This window comes from Oncorhynchus masou, chromosome 30 (genome assembly GCF_036934945.1).
Source record: "Oncorhynchus masou masou isolate Uvic2021 chromosome 30, UVic_Omas_1.1, whole genome shotgun sequence".
Lineage (NCBI taxonomy): Eukaryota > Metazoa > Chordata > Actinopteri > Salmoniformes > Salmonidae > Oncorhynchus > Oncorhynchus masou.
This window is the reverse complement of record NC_088241.1, coordinates 16689347-16707844: the sequence shown is the minus strand read 5'-3', so window position 1 is coordinate 16707844 and position 18498 is coordinate 16689347. Positions and strand designations below refer to the sequence as shown.

The 18498-nt window shown below is 41.2% G+C and overlaps 1 protein-coding gene across 1 annotated transcript in view; it reads right to left on the bottom strand.

The window, feature by feature from the left end:
- Window positions 1-18498, bottom strand: part of LOC135522175 (atrial natriuretic peptide receptor 1-like) — a 56764-nt gene that overhangs the window by 26756 nt on the left and 11510 nt on the right. The window contains exons 3-5 of the mRNA XM_064948209.1: window positions 10062-10249; window positions 7429-7542; window positions 4334-4469 (exon numbers count right to left, since the gene is read on the bottom strand). Coding sequence (XP_064804281.1) covers window positions 4334-4469; window positions 7429-7542; window positions 10062-10249 — 438 coding nt within the window. The remainder of the gene's footprint in view (window positions 1-4333; window positions 4470-7428; window positions 7543-10061; window positions 10250-18498) is intronic.

Genomic DNA, 18498 nt, shown 5'->3' with positions numbered 1-18498 from the left:
GGCAGGAGGCAGTCGCAGGTTTAGAACTACTGAATTTATTTAAGCACCATAGATCAAAGCGGGATGAAACCCAAACACTGTTGTGCTCAAAATATATCTTCACAAACAAAAATATAAAGTACTCAGGAAATAGTAGGATAGATTCCTCTCAGGAAAACAAGTAACATTTACAATGAAAGATAAAGACAAATGGCAGAGGGTGTATATATACAGTGATAGAGTGGGGATTGGAACCAGGTGTGTGTAATGATGATGAGACAAGTCCGGGGTTGTAGCCTCCTCAAGATGGGAATAGGGAAAATTTGAGTATCATGTAGTAGCCTAAACCTATCAACGTTACATTGAGCTGGTTGAATGGAATATGAATGACAGTCATCTAATGTGCTTTAATAGAAATACGGCCATGCTCATTAAAAAAAAGAATTGTCCTCCCTCATGTTAAAAGGCACTGACCGCCACTTGTGGAAACCTACACTATACTGTAAATACAATAGTAGTGGATTCGGCCAGCCCCGTTGATGACAGCTGTATAAAATCGAGCACACTGTCATGCAATCTCCATAGACAAACATTGGCAGTAGAATGGCCTTACTGAAGAGCTCAGTGACTTTCAAAGTGGCACTGTCATAGGATGTCACCTTTCCAACAAGTCAGTTCATCAAATTTCTTCCCTGCTAGAGCTGCCCCAGTCGACTGTAAGTGCTGTTATTGTGAAGTGGATACTTCTAGGAGCAACAATGACTCAGCTGTGAAGTGGTAGACCACACAAGCACACAGAATGGGACTGGCGAGTGCTGAAGCGAGCAGGGCGTAAAAATCATATGTCCTTGGTTGCAACACTCACGACCAAGTTCCAAACTGCTTCTGGAAGCAATGTCAGCACAAGAACTGTTCGTTGGGAGCTTAATGAAATGGCTTTCATGGCCGAGAGCCGCACACGAGCTTAAGATAAACACGCGCAATGCCAAGTGTCAGCTGGAGTGGTGTAAAGCTCGTCACTATTGGACTCTGGAGCAATGGAAACTCGTTCTCTGCAGTGATGAATCACGCTTCACCATCTGGCAGTCTGACGGACGAATCTGGGTTTGGCGGATGCCAGGAGAATGCTCCCTGCCCTGATGCATAGTGCCAATGGTAAAGTTTGTTGGAGGAGGAATAATGGTCTGAGGCTGCTTTTCATGGTTTGGCCTAGGCCCCTTAGTTCTGGTGAAGGGAAATATATATATTTATATATATACCAATTTCGTGGTATCCAATCGGTAGTTCAAGTCATGTCTCATCGCTGTAACTCCCGTATGGCCTCGGGAGAGGCGATGGTCGAGAGCCGTGCGTCCTCTGAAACACAACCCAACCAAGCTGAACTGCTTCTTGACACAATGCCCACTTAACCCAGAAGACAGCCGCACCAATGTGTCGGGGGAAACACCGTGCACCTGGCGACCGTGTCAGCATGCACTGTGCCTGGCCCGCCACAGGAGTCGCTAGTGCGTGATGGGACAAGGACATCCCTGCTGGCCAAACCCTCCCCCAACATCCTTGCTGGCCAAACCCTCCCAGGGAAGAAATTTGACGAACTAACTTGTTGGAAAGGATGCCACCTTTTCAACAAATCAGTTCAGGCAAATTTCTTCCCTGCTAGAGCTGCTTCAGTCAACAGTAAGTGCTGTTATTGTGAAGTGGATACTTCTAGGAGTAACAACGACTCAGCTGCAAAATGGTAGATCACACAAGCAGACGAGGGCCCTGCTGGCCAAACCCTCCCCTAACCCGGATGACGCTAGGCCAATTGTGCGCCTCCCCATGGGTCTCCAGACAGACCCTGGACTCGAACCCAGAATCTCTGTGATGCAGTGTCTTAGATCACTGCACCACTCAGGAGGCCGTGAAGGGAAATATTAACGCTACAGCATACAATAACATTTTAGACGATTCTGTGCTTTCAACTAGAGGTCGACCGATTATGATTTTTCAGCACCGATACCGATTATTGGAGGACTGAAAAAAGCCGATGCCGATTAATCAGCCGATTTTGTATTTTATTTTTGAAATGTATTTATTTTATTTCATATACTGTATATTTGTAATAATGACAATTACAACAATACTGAATGAACAATGAATACTTATTTTAACGTAATATAATACATTGAAAAAATCTATTTAGTCTCAAATAAATAATGAAACATGCTCAATTTGGTTTAAATAATACAAAAACACAGTGTTGGAGAAGAAAGTAAAAGTGCAATATGTGCCATGTACAAAAGCTAGCATTTAAGTTCCTTGCTCAGAACATGAGAACATATGAAATGGTGGTTCAATATACCCAGTTCTTCAATATTCCCAGTTAAGAAGTATTAGGTTGTAGTTATAGGAATTATGACACGTCGACTATTTCTCTCTATACCATTTGTATTTCATATGCCTTTGACTATTGGATGTTCTAATAGGGACTTTAGTATTGCCAGCCTAATCTCGTGAGTTGATAGGCTTGAAGTCATAAACAGTGCAATGCTGGAAGCACAGTGAAGAGCTGCTTACAAACACAGTAATGTTCGAATGAATGCTTACGAGCCTGCTGCCGCCTACCACCGCTCAGTCAGACTGCTCTATCAAATCATAGACTTAATTATAATATAATAAACACAGAAATACGAGCCGTTGGTCATTAATATGGTCAAATCTGGAAACTATAATTTTCGGTGAAATACGGAACCATTCCGTATTTTATCGAACGCGAGGCAACCCAAAGTCTAAATATTGCTGTTACATTGCACAACCTTCAATGTTATGTCAAAATTATGTAAAATTCTGGCAAATTAGTTCGCAAAGAGCCAGGTGGCCCAAACTGTTGCATATACCCTGGCTCTGCATGCAATGAACGCAAGAGAAGTGACACAATTTCCCTAGTTAATATTGCCTGCTAACATGAACTTCTTTTAACTAAATATGCAGGTTTAAAAAAAATATACTTCTGTATATTGATTTTAAGAAAGGCATTGATGTTTATGGTTAGGTACATTCGTGTATTGATTGTGCTTTTTTCGCGAATGCGCTTTCGTTAAATCATCCCCCGTTAAATCATTTACCGATGATAAATTAACAAGCACCGCATCGATTATATGCAACGCAGGACAAACTAGTTAACCTAGTAATATCATCAACCATGTGTAGTTAACCAGTGATTATGTTAAGATTGATTGTTTTATATAAGATAAGTTTAATGCTAGCTAGCAACTTACCTTGGCTCATTGCTGCACTCGCGTAACAGGTGGTCAGCCTGCCACGCAGTCTCCTCGTGGAATGCAATGTAATCGGCCATAATTGGTTTCAAAAATGGTGATTACCGATTGTTATGAAAACTTGAAATAGGCCTTAATTAATAGGCCATGCCAGTCGACCTCTACTTTCAACTTTGTGGCAATAGTTTGGGGAAGGCCCTTTCCTGTTTCAGCATGACAATGCATGCCCCTGTGCACAAAGCAAGGTATATACATAAATGGTTTGTCGGGATTAGTGTGGAATAACTTAATGGCCTGCACAGAGCCCTGACCTCAACACCATCAAACACTTTTGGGATGAATTGGAACGCCGACTGAGAGCCAGGTCCAATGCCCAACATCAGTGCCCAACCTCAATAGTGCTTGTGGCTAAATGGAAGAAAGTCTCTGCAACAATGTTCATAATCTACTGGAAAGCCTTCCAATAAGAGTGGAGGCTGTTATAGCAGCAAAGGGGGACTAACTCCATATTAATGCCTATGATTTATTTTCCATTGAGTAGGTGTCCACATACTTTTGGTAATGTAGTTTACATGTCCAACAGGCATTTGAGAGCCATATGACTTCTTATGGCCTGCAACTAAATCAATGTCTTGTCTTGAAGAGCTCTTGAAGAGGTGTACATCTCATTTTAAAGGCACAAAGCACCCAATAGGTGACCCTCTGTCAATGGGGAGTATTGTTATATCGTGCTGGTTCTCTCTCATTCTGCCACAAATCACTCAATAATTAATCTACAGCGAAATTGCAAGGAAGACATTGAATGTGTTGTTGTTACAGAACTACCTCCTCAAAGGTGGAAACTGACAAGAGATCGTAAACCAGAGCTCAGATTTAATCCAGTGACATGGAACATTTTGTCTTCACACAAATCTTTTGAAATTGTCTCTGTGACAAAATGCAGACCACTGTAGTTACCAGAGACAGAGCACAGAGCTAGTGCTAGACTGAAAACATGTTCACACATGTTCCAAAAAAACCTAGAACCTTTCGGACCCCTGTTTCAATGGAATAAAGATTCAGGTTATAAACTGAGGTGCGTGGAATGGACTGACCATTGTAGGTGCGGTTCCACATCCTCCTTGTTACGGTTTTCCCCACAGGTCTGTCCTCTGGCGAGGTCATGGTCTCGTTCAGGGTGTGGGTGTACAGCATCAGCCCGTCGTAGAACCCTCCGGAGATTATGTTCATCTGCAGGGAAGCAAGAGGAAATTGTAGAAAAGTTATTAAATCTATCATCACCTATTTTTTATGAGATCGCTTAGATCAACCATACCACACATGTATTAATAGTACATCTATTACCCTCATCCAATAGATATTATTTTCTATAATTAGAAAGCTACTGTGTATGTCTAGCTACAGTTAAAGTTGGAAGTTTACATACACTTAGGTTGGAGTCATTAAAACTCGATTTACAACCACTCCAAAAATGTCTTGTTAACAAACCATAGTTTTGCCAAGTCAGTTAGTTTGTGCATGGCCCAAGTAATTTTTCGAACAATTGTTTACAGACAGATTATTTCACTGTCTACAAAACAAAAATAGAACTGTTTGGTCAAAATGACCATTGTTATGTTTGGAGGAAAAGGGGGGATGTTTGCAAGCCGAAGAACACCATCCCAACCGTGAAGCACGGGGGTGGCAGCATCATGTTGTGGGGGTGCTTTGCTGCAGGAGGGTCTGGTGCAAAATAGATGGCATCATGAGGTAGGAAAATTATGTGGATATATTGAAGCAACATCTCAAGACATCAGTCAGAAAGTTAAAGCTTGGTAGCAAATGGGTCTTCCAAATTAACAATGACCGCAAGGATACTTCCAAAGATGTGGCCAAATGGCTTAAGGACAACAAAGTCAAGGTATTGGAGTGGCCATCACAAAGCCCTGACCTCAATCCTATAGAAAATGTGTGGGCTGTCACGCCCTGACCTTAGAGATCCTTATTATTCTCTATGTTTGGTTAGGTCAGGGTGTGACTCGGGTGGGAAATTCTAGTTTTTTTCTTTGTTTTTAGCCGAGTGTGGTTCCCAATCAGAGGCAGCTGTCTATCGTTTTCTCTGATTGGGGATCATACTTAGGCAGCTCTTTTTCCCACCATTAGGTTGTGGGATCTTGTTTTCTGTTTAGTCACTGATGCCTGACAGAACTTTGCGTTTTCGTTTTCGATTTTGTGATTTTGTTTGAGTGTTTTTTTATTGAAATCATGAACACTTTCCACGCTGCGCCTTGGTCTACTCTTTCTACCACCAACGAGAGCCGTTACATGGGCAGAACTGAAAAAGCGTGTGCGAGCAAGAAGGCGTGCGAGCAAGTTACACCAGCTCTGTCAGGAGGAATGGGCCAAAATTCACCCAACTTATTGTGGGAAGCTTGTGGTAGGCTACCCAAAATATTTGACCCAAGTTAAACAATTTAAAGGCAATGCTACCAAATACTAATTGAGTGTATGTAAACTCCTGACTCACTGGGAATGTGATGAAAGAAATATAAGCTGAAATAAATCATTCTCTCTACTATTATTCTGACATTTCACATTCTTAAAATAAAGTGGTGATCCTAACTGACCTAAGACAGGGAATTTTTACAAGGATTAAATGTCAGGAATTGTGAAAAACTGAGTTTAAATGTATTTGGCTAAGGTGTATGTAAACTTCCGACTTCAACTGTATATTTGTGCCACTGCCATGGAGAACAGAACTTCTTCTGCTAACTACTTGTCTCTTCTACAAGCTTCTCTACAGTGTTTGATATATTTCAAGTGAATACCACTTTCTATTTCTTTCAACGATAAATATTTGCTATCATCTCCGTACCTATTTCTACCCCTTTATTAATTTCACAATTGTGCCTGAGAAACAATTTCCTCTTCTATCTCATCATCTCTCCAAACAATGGACCCAAACCAAAAGAACTGTCCACGTCAATCACAAAATGGAATATGAGGACAATAACCCACTCAAACAACTCACTCAGTTCAGTTGCATCAATTGGAATCGTACAGACACAATGTGCAGGCAGGGTGAATGAGGACCAGGTAGACCAGGGCAGAGCTCTCATGCTCTGTGCCTCTCTCTCATCCTCCAGACTCAGACCTGTCTATTTATCACATTGACTACACTTAGCTGTCTGCTACAAGTGATTCATCGGCTTGTGAGAGGTGCCAGACAGCCCTGTCGGTGTGTGTGTGTGTGTGTGTGTGTGTGTGTGTGTGTGTGTGTGTGTGTGTGTGTGTGTGTGTTTGCACACTCTCAGATGTGCAAATCCCAATGAACTAGTACTATTGTTAAATAAACAAGCACTGCTGATAGTTCTTTGTATGTGTTGCTTGCCTGTCAGATGTGGCTCAATCAAATGTTCCATAGTGAGATGTTCTCTAAAATATGATAGCCCTACACTGAGTGTAGAAAACATTAGGAACACCTTTCTAATATTGAGTTGCACCACCTTTTGCCCTCAGAACAGCATCAATTTGTTGGGCATGAACACTACAAGGTGTCAAAAGCGTTCCACAGGGGTGCTGGCCCATGTTGACTCCAATGCTCCCCACAGTTGTGTCAAGTTGTCTGGATATCCTTTGGGTGGTGAACCTTTCTTGATACACACGGGAAACTGTTGAGTGTGAAAAACCCAGCAGCGTTGCAGTTCTTGACACACTCAAACCAGTGCGCCTGGCACCTAATACCATACCCTGTTCAAAGGCACTTAATTATTTTGTCTTGCCCATTCATCCTCTGAATGGCGCATACATATACAATCCATGTCTCAAGGCTTAAGAATCCTTCTTTAAACTGTCTCCTCCCCTTCATCTACACTGATTGAAGTGAATTTAACAAGTGACATCAATAGGGGATCATAGTTTTTACCTAGATTCACCTGGTCAGCCGATGTCAAGTTAATAATGTTTTGTTCTCTCAGTGTATAGATTATTATACAGAACTTTATTTTGTGTAGTAGTCTTCATGCCTTAGCATAAGTCTTCTCCTTCATATTGCCTCAAGTCTGTGCCACATTGAGATCAAGTTCTGTCCCCTTTTATAAATACTCCTTTTGATCTCAGTTCTCTCTCCCTCTCTCTAAGAATGCCCCACCACACACACACACACACACACACACACACACACACACACACACACAGTGCAGCCCCTTACCAGTGAGTCCTCCACCGTAAAGTTGAACATTCTCTTGGCATCTGTCTTCAGGTCCCTCACAAAATCTTTATATTCAGGGTTCTGGGGTTCTCTATAGGTCAGGATTTTCACACTCTGAGACAGACACAAAGAAAAAAAGCGATTGTGATTCATAAGACAAAGGTTTCACTGAATTATACAGAATCATACCACATGATGATTTCTGCTAATGAATGAATGAACCACAGGTGTGAGAAACACCACTTCTGTGGTAGAAATTAACAGTATGTTCCTCTTTCCCAGGCTGTCCCTTTTATAAACAGGCAACTGTTATTCGAGCCTAGTTGCTCTATTATATGATGTCAATACAACCAGTCATCCAGAACACCTCCTCCAAAACACCCAATAACTTTCATCAAGTGATCTCATCTCCTCCCTCCCATTCCTACAGTCTGTGTAGATACAGGCCCAACCTCATTCAAGCAGAAAACTAAGGTCTGAGAAGGATAACTTGTAAAAACACAGTAGTGAGAGAAGTGTTCATACATATGGGTTATGGCATTGGTTCCCAGACGATTAGAACCCACATAAAATCCGATTCAACCTAAGACATATGACCACGACCCACCAGTAGAGTACGTGCATCAGCTACAGTTTTGCTCTTTCAGGCTTTGTGAGATGAGACTGATATCATCACATTGACGGGATGTTACAAAACATACAGTGCCTTGCAGTATTCGGCCCCCTTGAACTTTGCGACCTTTTGCCACATTTCAGGCTTCAAACATAAAGATATAAAACTGTATTTTTTTGTGAAGAATCAACATCAAGTGGGACACAATCATGAAGTGGAATGACATTTATTGGATATGTCAAGCTTTTTTAACAAATCACAAACTGAAAACTTGGGCGTGCCAAATTATTCCGCCCCCTTAAGTTAATACTTTGTAGCACCACCTTTTGCTGCGATTACAGCAGTAAGTCGCTTGGGGTATGTCTCTATCAGTTTTGCACATCGAGAGACTGAAAGTTTTTCCCATTCCTCCTTGCAAAACAGCTCGAACTCAGTGAGGTTGGATGGAGAGCATTTGTGAACAGCAGTTTTCAGTTCTTTCCACAGATTCTCGATTGGATTCAGGTCTGGACTTTGACTTGGCCATTCTAACACCTGGATAAGTTTATTTTTGAACCATTCCATTGTAGATTTTGCTTTATGTTTTGGATCATTGTCTTGTTGGAAGACAAATCTCCGTCCCAGTCTCAGGTCTTTTGCAGACTCCATCAGGTTTTCTTCCAGAATGGTCCTGTATTTGGCTCCATCCATCTTCCCATCAATTTTAACCATCTTCCCTGTCTCTGCTGAAGAAAAGCAGGCCCAAACCATGATGCTGCCACCACCATGTTTGACAGTGGGGATGGTGTGTTCATTGTGATGAGCTGTGTTGCTTTTACGCCAAACATAACGTTTTGCATTGTTGCCAAAAAGTGCAATTTTGGTTTCATCTGACCAGAGCACCTTCTTCCACATGTTTGGTGTGTCTCCCAGGTGGCTTGTGGCAACCTTTAAACGACACTTTTTATGGATATCTTTAAGAAATGGCTTTCTTCTTGCCACTTCCATAAAGGCCAGATTTGTGCAATATACGACTGATTGTTGTCCTATGGACAGAGTCTCCCACCTCAGCTGTAGATCTCTGCAGTTCATCCAGAGTGATCATGGGCCTCTTGGCTGCATCTCTGATCAGTCTTCTCCTTGTATGAGCTGAAAGTTTATTGGGACGGCCAGGTCTTGGTAGATTTGCAGTGGTCTGATACTCCTTCCATTTCAATATTATCGCTTGCACAGTGCTCCTTGGGATGTTTAAAGCTTGGAAAATCTTTTTGTATGCAAATCCGGCTTTAAACTTCTTCACAACAGTATCTCAGACCTGTCTGGTGTGTTCCTTGTTCTTCATGATGCTCTCTGCGCTTTTAACGGACCTCTGAGACTATCACAGTGCAGGTGCATTTATACGGAGACTTGATTACAAACAGGTGGATTGTATTTATCATCATTAGTCATTTAGGTCAACATTGGATCATTCAGAGATCCTCACTGAACTTCTGGAGAGAGTTTGCTGCACTGAAAGTAAAGGGGCTGAATAATTTTGCACGCCCAATTTTTCAGTTTTTGATTTGTTAAAAAAGTTTGAAATATCCAATAAATGTCGTTCCACTTCATGATTGTGTCCCACTTGTTGTTGATTCTTCACAAAAAAGTACAGTTTTATATCTTTATGTTTGAAGCCTGAAATGTGGAAAAAGGTCGCAAAGTTCAAGGGGGCCAAATACTTTCGCAAGGCACTGTATAGTTATGTTGCCTCTCTTCCCCTCGCTGTAGAGTCTGTTACTCACTAGGGAATTGAGAGGAAAATTAAAGTACTTCACAGTGAGAGAATGGAAAATAAACAAGATTAGATTTGTCATCTCATCTGCCTGGCAGCACACTTAACACCAATGACAGCCATGGGGAAACATAGGGATATCAAAATATGATTGCTTCAGGGCCTGTTGTTGTAAGTCAGCTGAGAATACAGCACATACCTGTTTCCAAGGTAATGATGGGAATGAGGTGAGGAATAAGATGATACACTTGACTCTGATCCAAGGCTTACCTGGAAGGCCTCCTTGGCGACAAGGTCGTCTTGGTCCCCTCTGGCCCAGGGTTGAGCATTCCGGGAGTCCAGGCTGCGTCCAAACATGTCAATGTAGAAGAAAACAAACTCCTCCTGAGGAAGGCCTGCCCGCCGGAAGTGAACCATCAGCTGCCTGAACGTGTCCGGAGAGCAACACACAAACACCACTACGGGGGCAGAGACAGAGAGGGTTATAAAAAGAGAGTAAAGACAATAGGAGAGGAATGATAGTTATTGCACATATGGTCAAATGTTTTTTCTAGCAAAATACACATCAACCAAGGTCCTGAATTATAGACCTGTCTAATACATGTAGGAATAAGAACAATCTTATGTATTGTATTCAACAAGCATCTTAAAAACCATCCTTTACACAGAGCATATCTGTAGGATCTTAATTTTACCACTCTTTTGTTGATGAGAATTTTCCTGCACAGCAAAAAACTTGTAGTGTATTCAAGGTTTAAAAAGGCTTCTAAAGTTTGTAATTTTCACTTCAAAATTTCAGAGTTGATTTGACCTAAAAAAAAATGAATCAACCTCTACAAAAAAGATCCATTAATTATAATACACATAATAATTCACATTTCCAGTTGCTGCAGTGTTTTTTTCCTGCTGTAGCAAACTTGTTCAAATTAAGATCTTACATCTGTAACAATGTAACAGGTCTTCAATTTAGTTCAACCTGCAGGCCAATGTTATGTGAGCAGAATGAGGAAAGCAAAAACACATAAATAGATCAGGTTAAGAATCTCCTATTTGTATTTGAAATGCTTTATTAGCCTCGTCACTCTGGTTAGCCTAGTCACACTTATCATCATACAGATGTATGATTTTAGCTCATTTTAGCCAGTTTCCTATAGCAGGAAAATAATCCGGCAGCAACAGGAAATGTAAATTATTATGTGGATTAAAATTAATGGACAATTTTGTAGTTGTTGATACATTTTTCGTTAAGGGATAATCAAGTCTGAAATTTCAAAGTGAAAATTACAAACTTTAGAAGCCTTTTTAATGCTCAAATACACTACAAGTTTAACATTTCCTGCAACAGGGTGATCAAATTAAGATCTTACATCTGTATGATGAGAAATAACACACTAAATGCATTTTAAACTAGCAAACACGGCAATCCTTGGAACCAGGAGTTGTGCACTGCTTAGTCCAAGGGCTTATTGTGTCAACCACCCATTTACAATGCATAAGTGATCAATATCTTAATCGGATTGACCCTACTACACCTTGGTGACTCAGTATACCAACCCAGTACAATGAGAGGATAGATGACCATCTATTTATTTTCCTTACACAACAGCCACTGGCCACATGACTAGGGTTGCCAAGGGTTGGCATCTATATGGAATTTTGTGGAATTTGTCTGGGAATTCTGCTTAAATTCATCAAAAAAGTTAGCTAAAAACAGTGAACCTTTTTTGTTGGATACACAAAAGGAAATTCTAGGTCTTGTGGCATATTTTGGTTAAACTATCCTCAATTCAATAGAATTTCAACCCTCTGTATGCACAGTGCATTCTTCCATCACATGTACAGCTGATTCTCAAGATCTTGCACACTAATGAGATGCTATTGTGCCCACACTACTACACTGTCTGAGTCAAGGACAACATGCTTTCTGGTAAGTTTTGATTACAATACTTGGAGGGGTGAATATATTTTATATGACATACATGATTTTTTATTAACTAGTAAATAATGGCCCACAGTAAAGTGTGTGTAAATTAACATGTTTCCATACATGTTTCATTTTAAAACATTTATCTTACAAATGAGTTGGTTTAACTGCTTAACTATTTATCTGTACATGGAATTGTATGTTTTTTTAAACTCATTTTTTCAAATCTTTACAGGAAAATGCCACAGGCACTATCTGATGTGTGGAGACATTTCACAGCAGCTAATGTAGAAAGAAAAGCTGTGTACATTTGCACATATTGTGCCAAATCATATGTGAAGAATGCAACAAAGATGCAGAATCATCTGGCCAGGTGCATAAAGTTTCCTCAGCGCTCACAATAAGCAACCTCTGACAAAAGCCCCTCTACTTCTATTTGAGGTGAAAATGATGAATCAGACAACTTATCGATAGCAACAGCTCATGGTCCTCCTGGAATCAGAAGGTTTTTTTTACTCAATTGAGGAACTTAAGAGAAATGCTGATGAATGTCTTGCTCGAACTGTGTATGCAACTGGTTCACCTCTGATTCTCACAGGCAATGTGTATTGGAAGAGATTTCTGAATGTTCTTCGCCCAGCATTCACCCCTCCTCCCAGTGCTTTATCTACCTATTTGCTGGATGCAGAGTTCAACAGAGTTCAAGTGAAGGTCAAGCAAATCATAGAGAAAGCAGACTGTATTGCAATCATCTCTGATGGTTGAATGTGTTTGGGCAAGGAATAATTAACTACATCATCTCCACCCCTCAACCAGTATTCTACAAGAGCACAGACACAAGGGACAACAGACACATCGGTCTCTACATTGCAGATGAGCTGAAGGCAGTCATCAATGACCTTGGACCACAGAAGGTATTTGCACTGGTGACAGACAATGCTGTGAACATGAAGGCTGCTTGGTCTAAAGTGGAGGAGTCCTACCCTCACATCATACCCATTGGCTGTGCTGCTCAGGTATTGAGTCTGCCCCTCAAGGACATCAGGCACTGAAAACAATGGATACACTCTACAAGAGAGCCAAGGAAATGGTTAGGTATGTGAAGGGTCATCAAGTTATAGCAGCAATCCACCTCACCAAGCAAAGTGAAAAGAATAAGAGCACCACATTGAAGCTGCCCAGCAACACCCATTGGGGTGGTGTTGTCATCATGTTTGACAGTCTCCTGGAGGGGAAGGAGTCTCTCCAAGAAATGGCCATATCACAGTCTGCTGATATGGACAGCCCCATCAAGTGGATCCTCCTGGATGATGTATTTTGGGAGAGAGTGGTAAGCAGCCTGAAACTCATGAAACCTATAGCAGTAGCCATTGCACGGATTGAAGGAGACAACGCCATCCTGTCGGATGTTCAGACTCTGCTTGAAGATGTAAGAGAAGAAATTCATACTGCCCTGCCCACTTCACTGTTGCTCCAAGCAGAGGAAACATCTGTTCTGAAATACATCATAAAGTGTGAAGACTTCTGCCTGAAGCCCATATATGCCGCAGCATACATGTTGGACCCCAGTATGGTGTCATCAATACCGTGTCTCGCCACCTTGGCATGGATGAGGGCAAGGTTCTTTATCAGTCTGGCAAAGTAAACTTCCAAGCAAGGGCTTTGGGATGGAGATGCAATATGGCAGTAGTGCCAACATATCTCAACAGCCACCTGGTGGGAAGGGACTTTGTGGATCTGAGGCTCTTTCCTCTGTTGCTTCCATCGTCCTCCAAATCTCACTAACATCAGCCACCTCCGAGCCCAACTGGTCCTTGTTTGGGAACACACACACTAAAGTACACAACAGGCTGACCAATACAAGGGCTGAAAAATTGGTGGCCATCTTCAAATTTGAAGCATTTTGAGCCGTCCTCAACAAGGTTGGAAAGTGACAGTGAAGATGAGGCCTCAGAGTCCTATATTCAAGAGGTGGACATTCAGGGAGAATACTTGGAAGCCTGAGAGGAAGACAGCCAAAGCTTTAGCTTCTAGACTTTCATTTTACAGATGTATGTTGAAAACGTTTTTGGGAGATGCGATGGATCATTGGGAATCATTCAATATTCCCTTTTGTTGTTCAGTGAAATCATCCCATGTGAAGAGTCAACTCATTTAAATAAAGTTCCATTTGTAATTAAATCGTTCTTAAAAATTATTATGTCTAAAAATTATAAATGATAAGGTAAAAAGGTTTATGTTTCTTCCTCCATATATGGTAAATATATCCAATGCAAAAAACATCTACATTGAAATGGTATTAATATTCATTTGCATACATTTCAGTTACTTCCCATATATTCCTTTTAATTCCCACAGAAAGTTTCCACCTCTGAATATTCCCCAAAATGTGCAACCCTACACATGACGTCTAGACAAACTGACAAACAAATAGACAAACAGACAGACCAACACCTAATAGGCACTTCAAATCTTGCTTTCTTCAAAGACGCACCCACTTCAGGCTTGTAAAGTCCATCAAGTAAAGAATCATTAAAAAAAATTTTGGTTTATGTACCACGGAAGTCATATTATACCAATAAGCTATACCAATAAGGTCACCATAGCAGCACCCACTTGTAGCACGCGCTCCAGCAGGTATATCTCTTTGGTCACCCCCAAAGCCAATTCCTCCTTTGGTCGTCTTTCCTTCCAGTTCTCTGCTGCCAATGACTGGAATGAACTGCAAAAATCTCTGAAGCTGGAGACTCACATCTCCCTCACTAGCTTTAAGCACCAGCTGTCAGAGCAGCTCACAGACCACTGTACCTGTACATAGCCCATCTGTAAACAGCCCATCTATCTACCTACCTCATCCCCATACTGTATTTATTTATCTTGCTCCTTTGCACCCCAGTATCTCTACTTGCACATTCATCTTCTGCACATCTACCATTCCAGTGTTTAATTGCTATATTGTAATTACTTTGCCATCATGGCCTATTTATTGCCTTAACTCCCTTATCTTACCTCATTTGCACGCACTGTATATAGACTTTTTGTTTTCTTTTGTTCTACTGTATTATTGACTATATTTTGTTTATTCCATGTGTAACTCTGTTGATGTATGTGTCGAATTGCTATGCTTTATCTTGGCCAGGTCGCAGTTGCAAATGACAACTTGTTCTCAACTAGCCTACCTGGTTAAATAAAGGTGAAATTCAATTAAAAAATATATAAAATAATGATGAGTCACCAGGCCTTTCCTGCGGTGTAGAGAATCAGTACTCTCGTGAATAAATTCTGCTGATTGACTTTAAGACTGGGCTCTGTCCATTATTATAGAATAAGGGTCTTACAAATCCTTATGAATTGACAGAGTGTTTAATTTTAATTGGGTATTAAAACATAGAGCAATTAAATTCCTGTAACACAGTGTCACCAGCAAAGCACCCCCACACCATCACACCTCCTCCTCCATGCTTCACACATGCAGAGATAATCCGTTCACCCACTCTGCATCTCACAAAGACACGGCGGTTGGAACCAAAAATCTCAAATTTGCACACATCAGACCAAAGGACAGATTTCGCCCAAGAAAGTCTCTTCTTGTCATTGGTGTCCTTTAGTAGTGGTTTATTTGCAGCAATTCAACAATGAAGGCCTGATTCACACAGTCTGTTGAGATGTGTCTGTTACTTGAACTCTGTGAGGTGCAATCTGAGGTGCAGTTAATTGCCGATTTCTGGGGTGCAGTTAACTCTAATGAGCTTATCCTCTGCAGCAGAGGTAATTCTGGTTATTCTTTTCCTGTGGCGGTCCTCATGAGAGCTAGTTTAATCATAGCGCTTGATGGTTTTTGCGACTGAAATTGAAGAAACTTTCAAAGTTCTTGACATTTTCTGGATTGACTGACCTTCATGTCTTAAGGTAATGACGGACTGTCGTCTTTCACCAAATAAGGCTATCTTCTGTATACCACCCCAATCTTGTCACAACAAAACTGATTGGCTCAAACACATTAAGAAGGAAAGAAATTCCACAAATGAACTTTTACCAAGACACATCTGTTAATGTAAATGTATTCCAGGTGACTACCTCATGAAGCTGGTTGAGAGAATTCCAAGAGTGTGCAAAGCCGTCATCAAGGCAAAGGGTGGCTACTTTGAAGAATCTGAAGAAATATATATTTTTGTTTTTACTTTTTAGTAACGTGTTATTTCATAGTTTTGATGTCTTCACTATTATTCTACAATGTAGAAAATAGTATAAATAAAGAAAAACCCTTGAATGAGTAGGTGTGTCCAAACTTTTGACAGGTATAATATGTAAATTAGATATTTTTGTATTTAATTTTCAATAAGTTTGCTAAATTAAAAAAAAAATGTTCACTTTGTCATTATGGGGTATTGTGTGTAGATGGGTGAGAGAAAAAATATATTGAATCCATTATAAATTCAGGCTTTAACACAACAAAATGTCAAATAAATCAAGGGGTATGAATACTTTCTGAAGGTACTGTAAATAGGGCTAATGAGAGAAAGGAGAGGGGACACTCAATGTTAGTCCGCAGGCTAATTGTGCTGGGGTATAGTAGTGCCTGTGGCGGTGTGTCAGAGATAGTGATCTGAAACAGGGCTTTATTAGCTCGATGATCAGCTCTGCTCCCAGCCAGAGGCTAACTACCTCGGTCTGACCCTTCATTAGCCTGGGTAATTACTGCAGGCTTCCAAGTACCTGGCACTGCCACGGCAGCACACATTAAGTGTGTGTGGATGTCAAACCGTGTTCAGCATTCTCTGTGCGCCATTGTGTTAGTTTGCCTGGTCCAAAAACAACCCTTAAGCCCTATACCTCATAAGCAGGTTGTGCTGCTGTGATTCTGTGTGGAATGTTCTAGTACAGGTAGGTCTAGGCTGATCTAGTCTAGTCTATTCTAACGTGTCAATGTCATAGTGTATTGTGTTCTGGGCTGGTCTAGTCTGATGGGTTATTGTGTTATGGTCTATTCAGGGTCTTATCTAGTAATATTGTGGTCTGGTCTGGCACCATATGGCTTGGTAGAGTGGCACAGGAAGTCTCCAGGGACGTGATGACATTCCTGTAGCACGCACTTCCTGTCCTGGCGGCTCTATTGTTTCAGGGTTAAATGGCCTTGGTCAGGAAGTGAGCAGTGGAACCAAACCAACAAACCTAAGGAGACTAAAAGGGATCTCCCGGGTCGCCCTGGACTCAGGAGACTCAGACCCTCCTTCTACTTATGAGTGCTCTCCTCCTGGTGAGACTCCATCCATATCTGGATCCCCTACAAACAATGGTGCCACCAGTTGTTTGGTGCCACACTCAACTTGTAGTGGCACCAAGATATATAACATTTGGTGTAAGACAAGCTGTTGACACCCTTGATTTTGTTATGAATGCTGACCCAATGTGCAACATGAGTGGATGGAAACAAACCAGGATGGCATCACGGCTAGAGGAGTGTAGAGCGGTACAAGGAGGCAAAGCACAGGCCTGACCCCTGATCCCAGCACCAGGCGGAGCAAACACTGTGACTTTACATACCTTTCATGCCTGATAAGTGCACAGTCACACACACACTTCCACTATCATCTTCAGGCGGTCTGACACTTCCTTTGAACTTCGAACCTCAGAAGAGCTGATGATGTAGTGGTTTCACTGTGGATAGCCCAGCTGATACCATGACGATAGGGTGAGAGAGCAAGGGTGAGGCGGAGATAGCGAATAGAATGTCTGTCACACATCACCACACCATCCTGTCTGATTTTCTTACCTTCACACAAGGTTAGCAGAAGGTGACATTGAGAGATAAGGGGGGTGTTAGAAGGAGAAGGAGGGTGATGAAAGGAAGGAATAAGAACATTTCTTACTTTTTCTATTTCTTTCTCTCCCTCCACCTTCATTTATTTTTCTTAACTTAATTCAGAGTCCACAACCGCAGAGTAGCGACAGGCTGATGGACCATTATTATATATTTACAAACGTTTTAAAATGTTTTATTTAATAACTTAATTGGCTGTTATCGAGTCACGGATGTATGTTCGCCACGTTGAATTCTGTAGCCCTTTTACTCTGTCTCTCACCACCCCACACAACTTCTTCCTTTCCTATAAATTGGTAAGTGATAACATAATCAATCCCTCTGTGTCAGTGTAATCTCCCAAAACATTCCAGAGAAACAAAGACACTTGATTAAGTCTTTGAATTACTGTGATGTAGGACCTGTCAACTTCCTGCTGAACACGCAGACAATTCCGCAGTCAAGTGACAGAGACAGCAGACTTCCATGGTTCTTGATTAAACATTACATTATCTAGTTGCATTACAATTACAAATTGCGATATGCAAACAGTGGAAGTGAATCCCAATTAATATTGTTATGCGGGATATTACTTAGAAACATTGCTGCTAGGCATACCTATTGGGATTTTGGATGATAGCAAGAAGACTAGTGTATGGGGACCCAAAGCTGGAAAAATAAATGAGAATGATGTAACAGTATGTACCAGTATGTCACTGTGTACTTCACTCCAAACAACCCGTCTATATGTGTCCATGCAGTCACCATCTCACTGGGAAAAAACTGGTTGAATCAAATCAAATCAAATTTATTCATATAGCCCTTCGTACATCAGCTGATATCTCAAAGTGCTGTACAGAAACCCAGCCTAAAACCCCAACATTGTTTTTCATTTCAACAAACAACTTAAAAGTATTTCGGGAATGTTTGTCTTTTTTCACCCAATCTTTCCCTCCCTGGAAGCTAATGGTCCCCACACATGG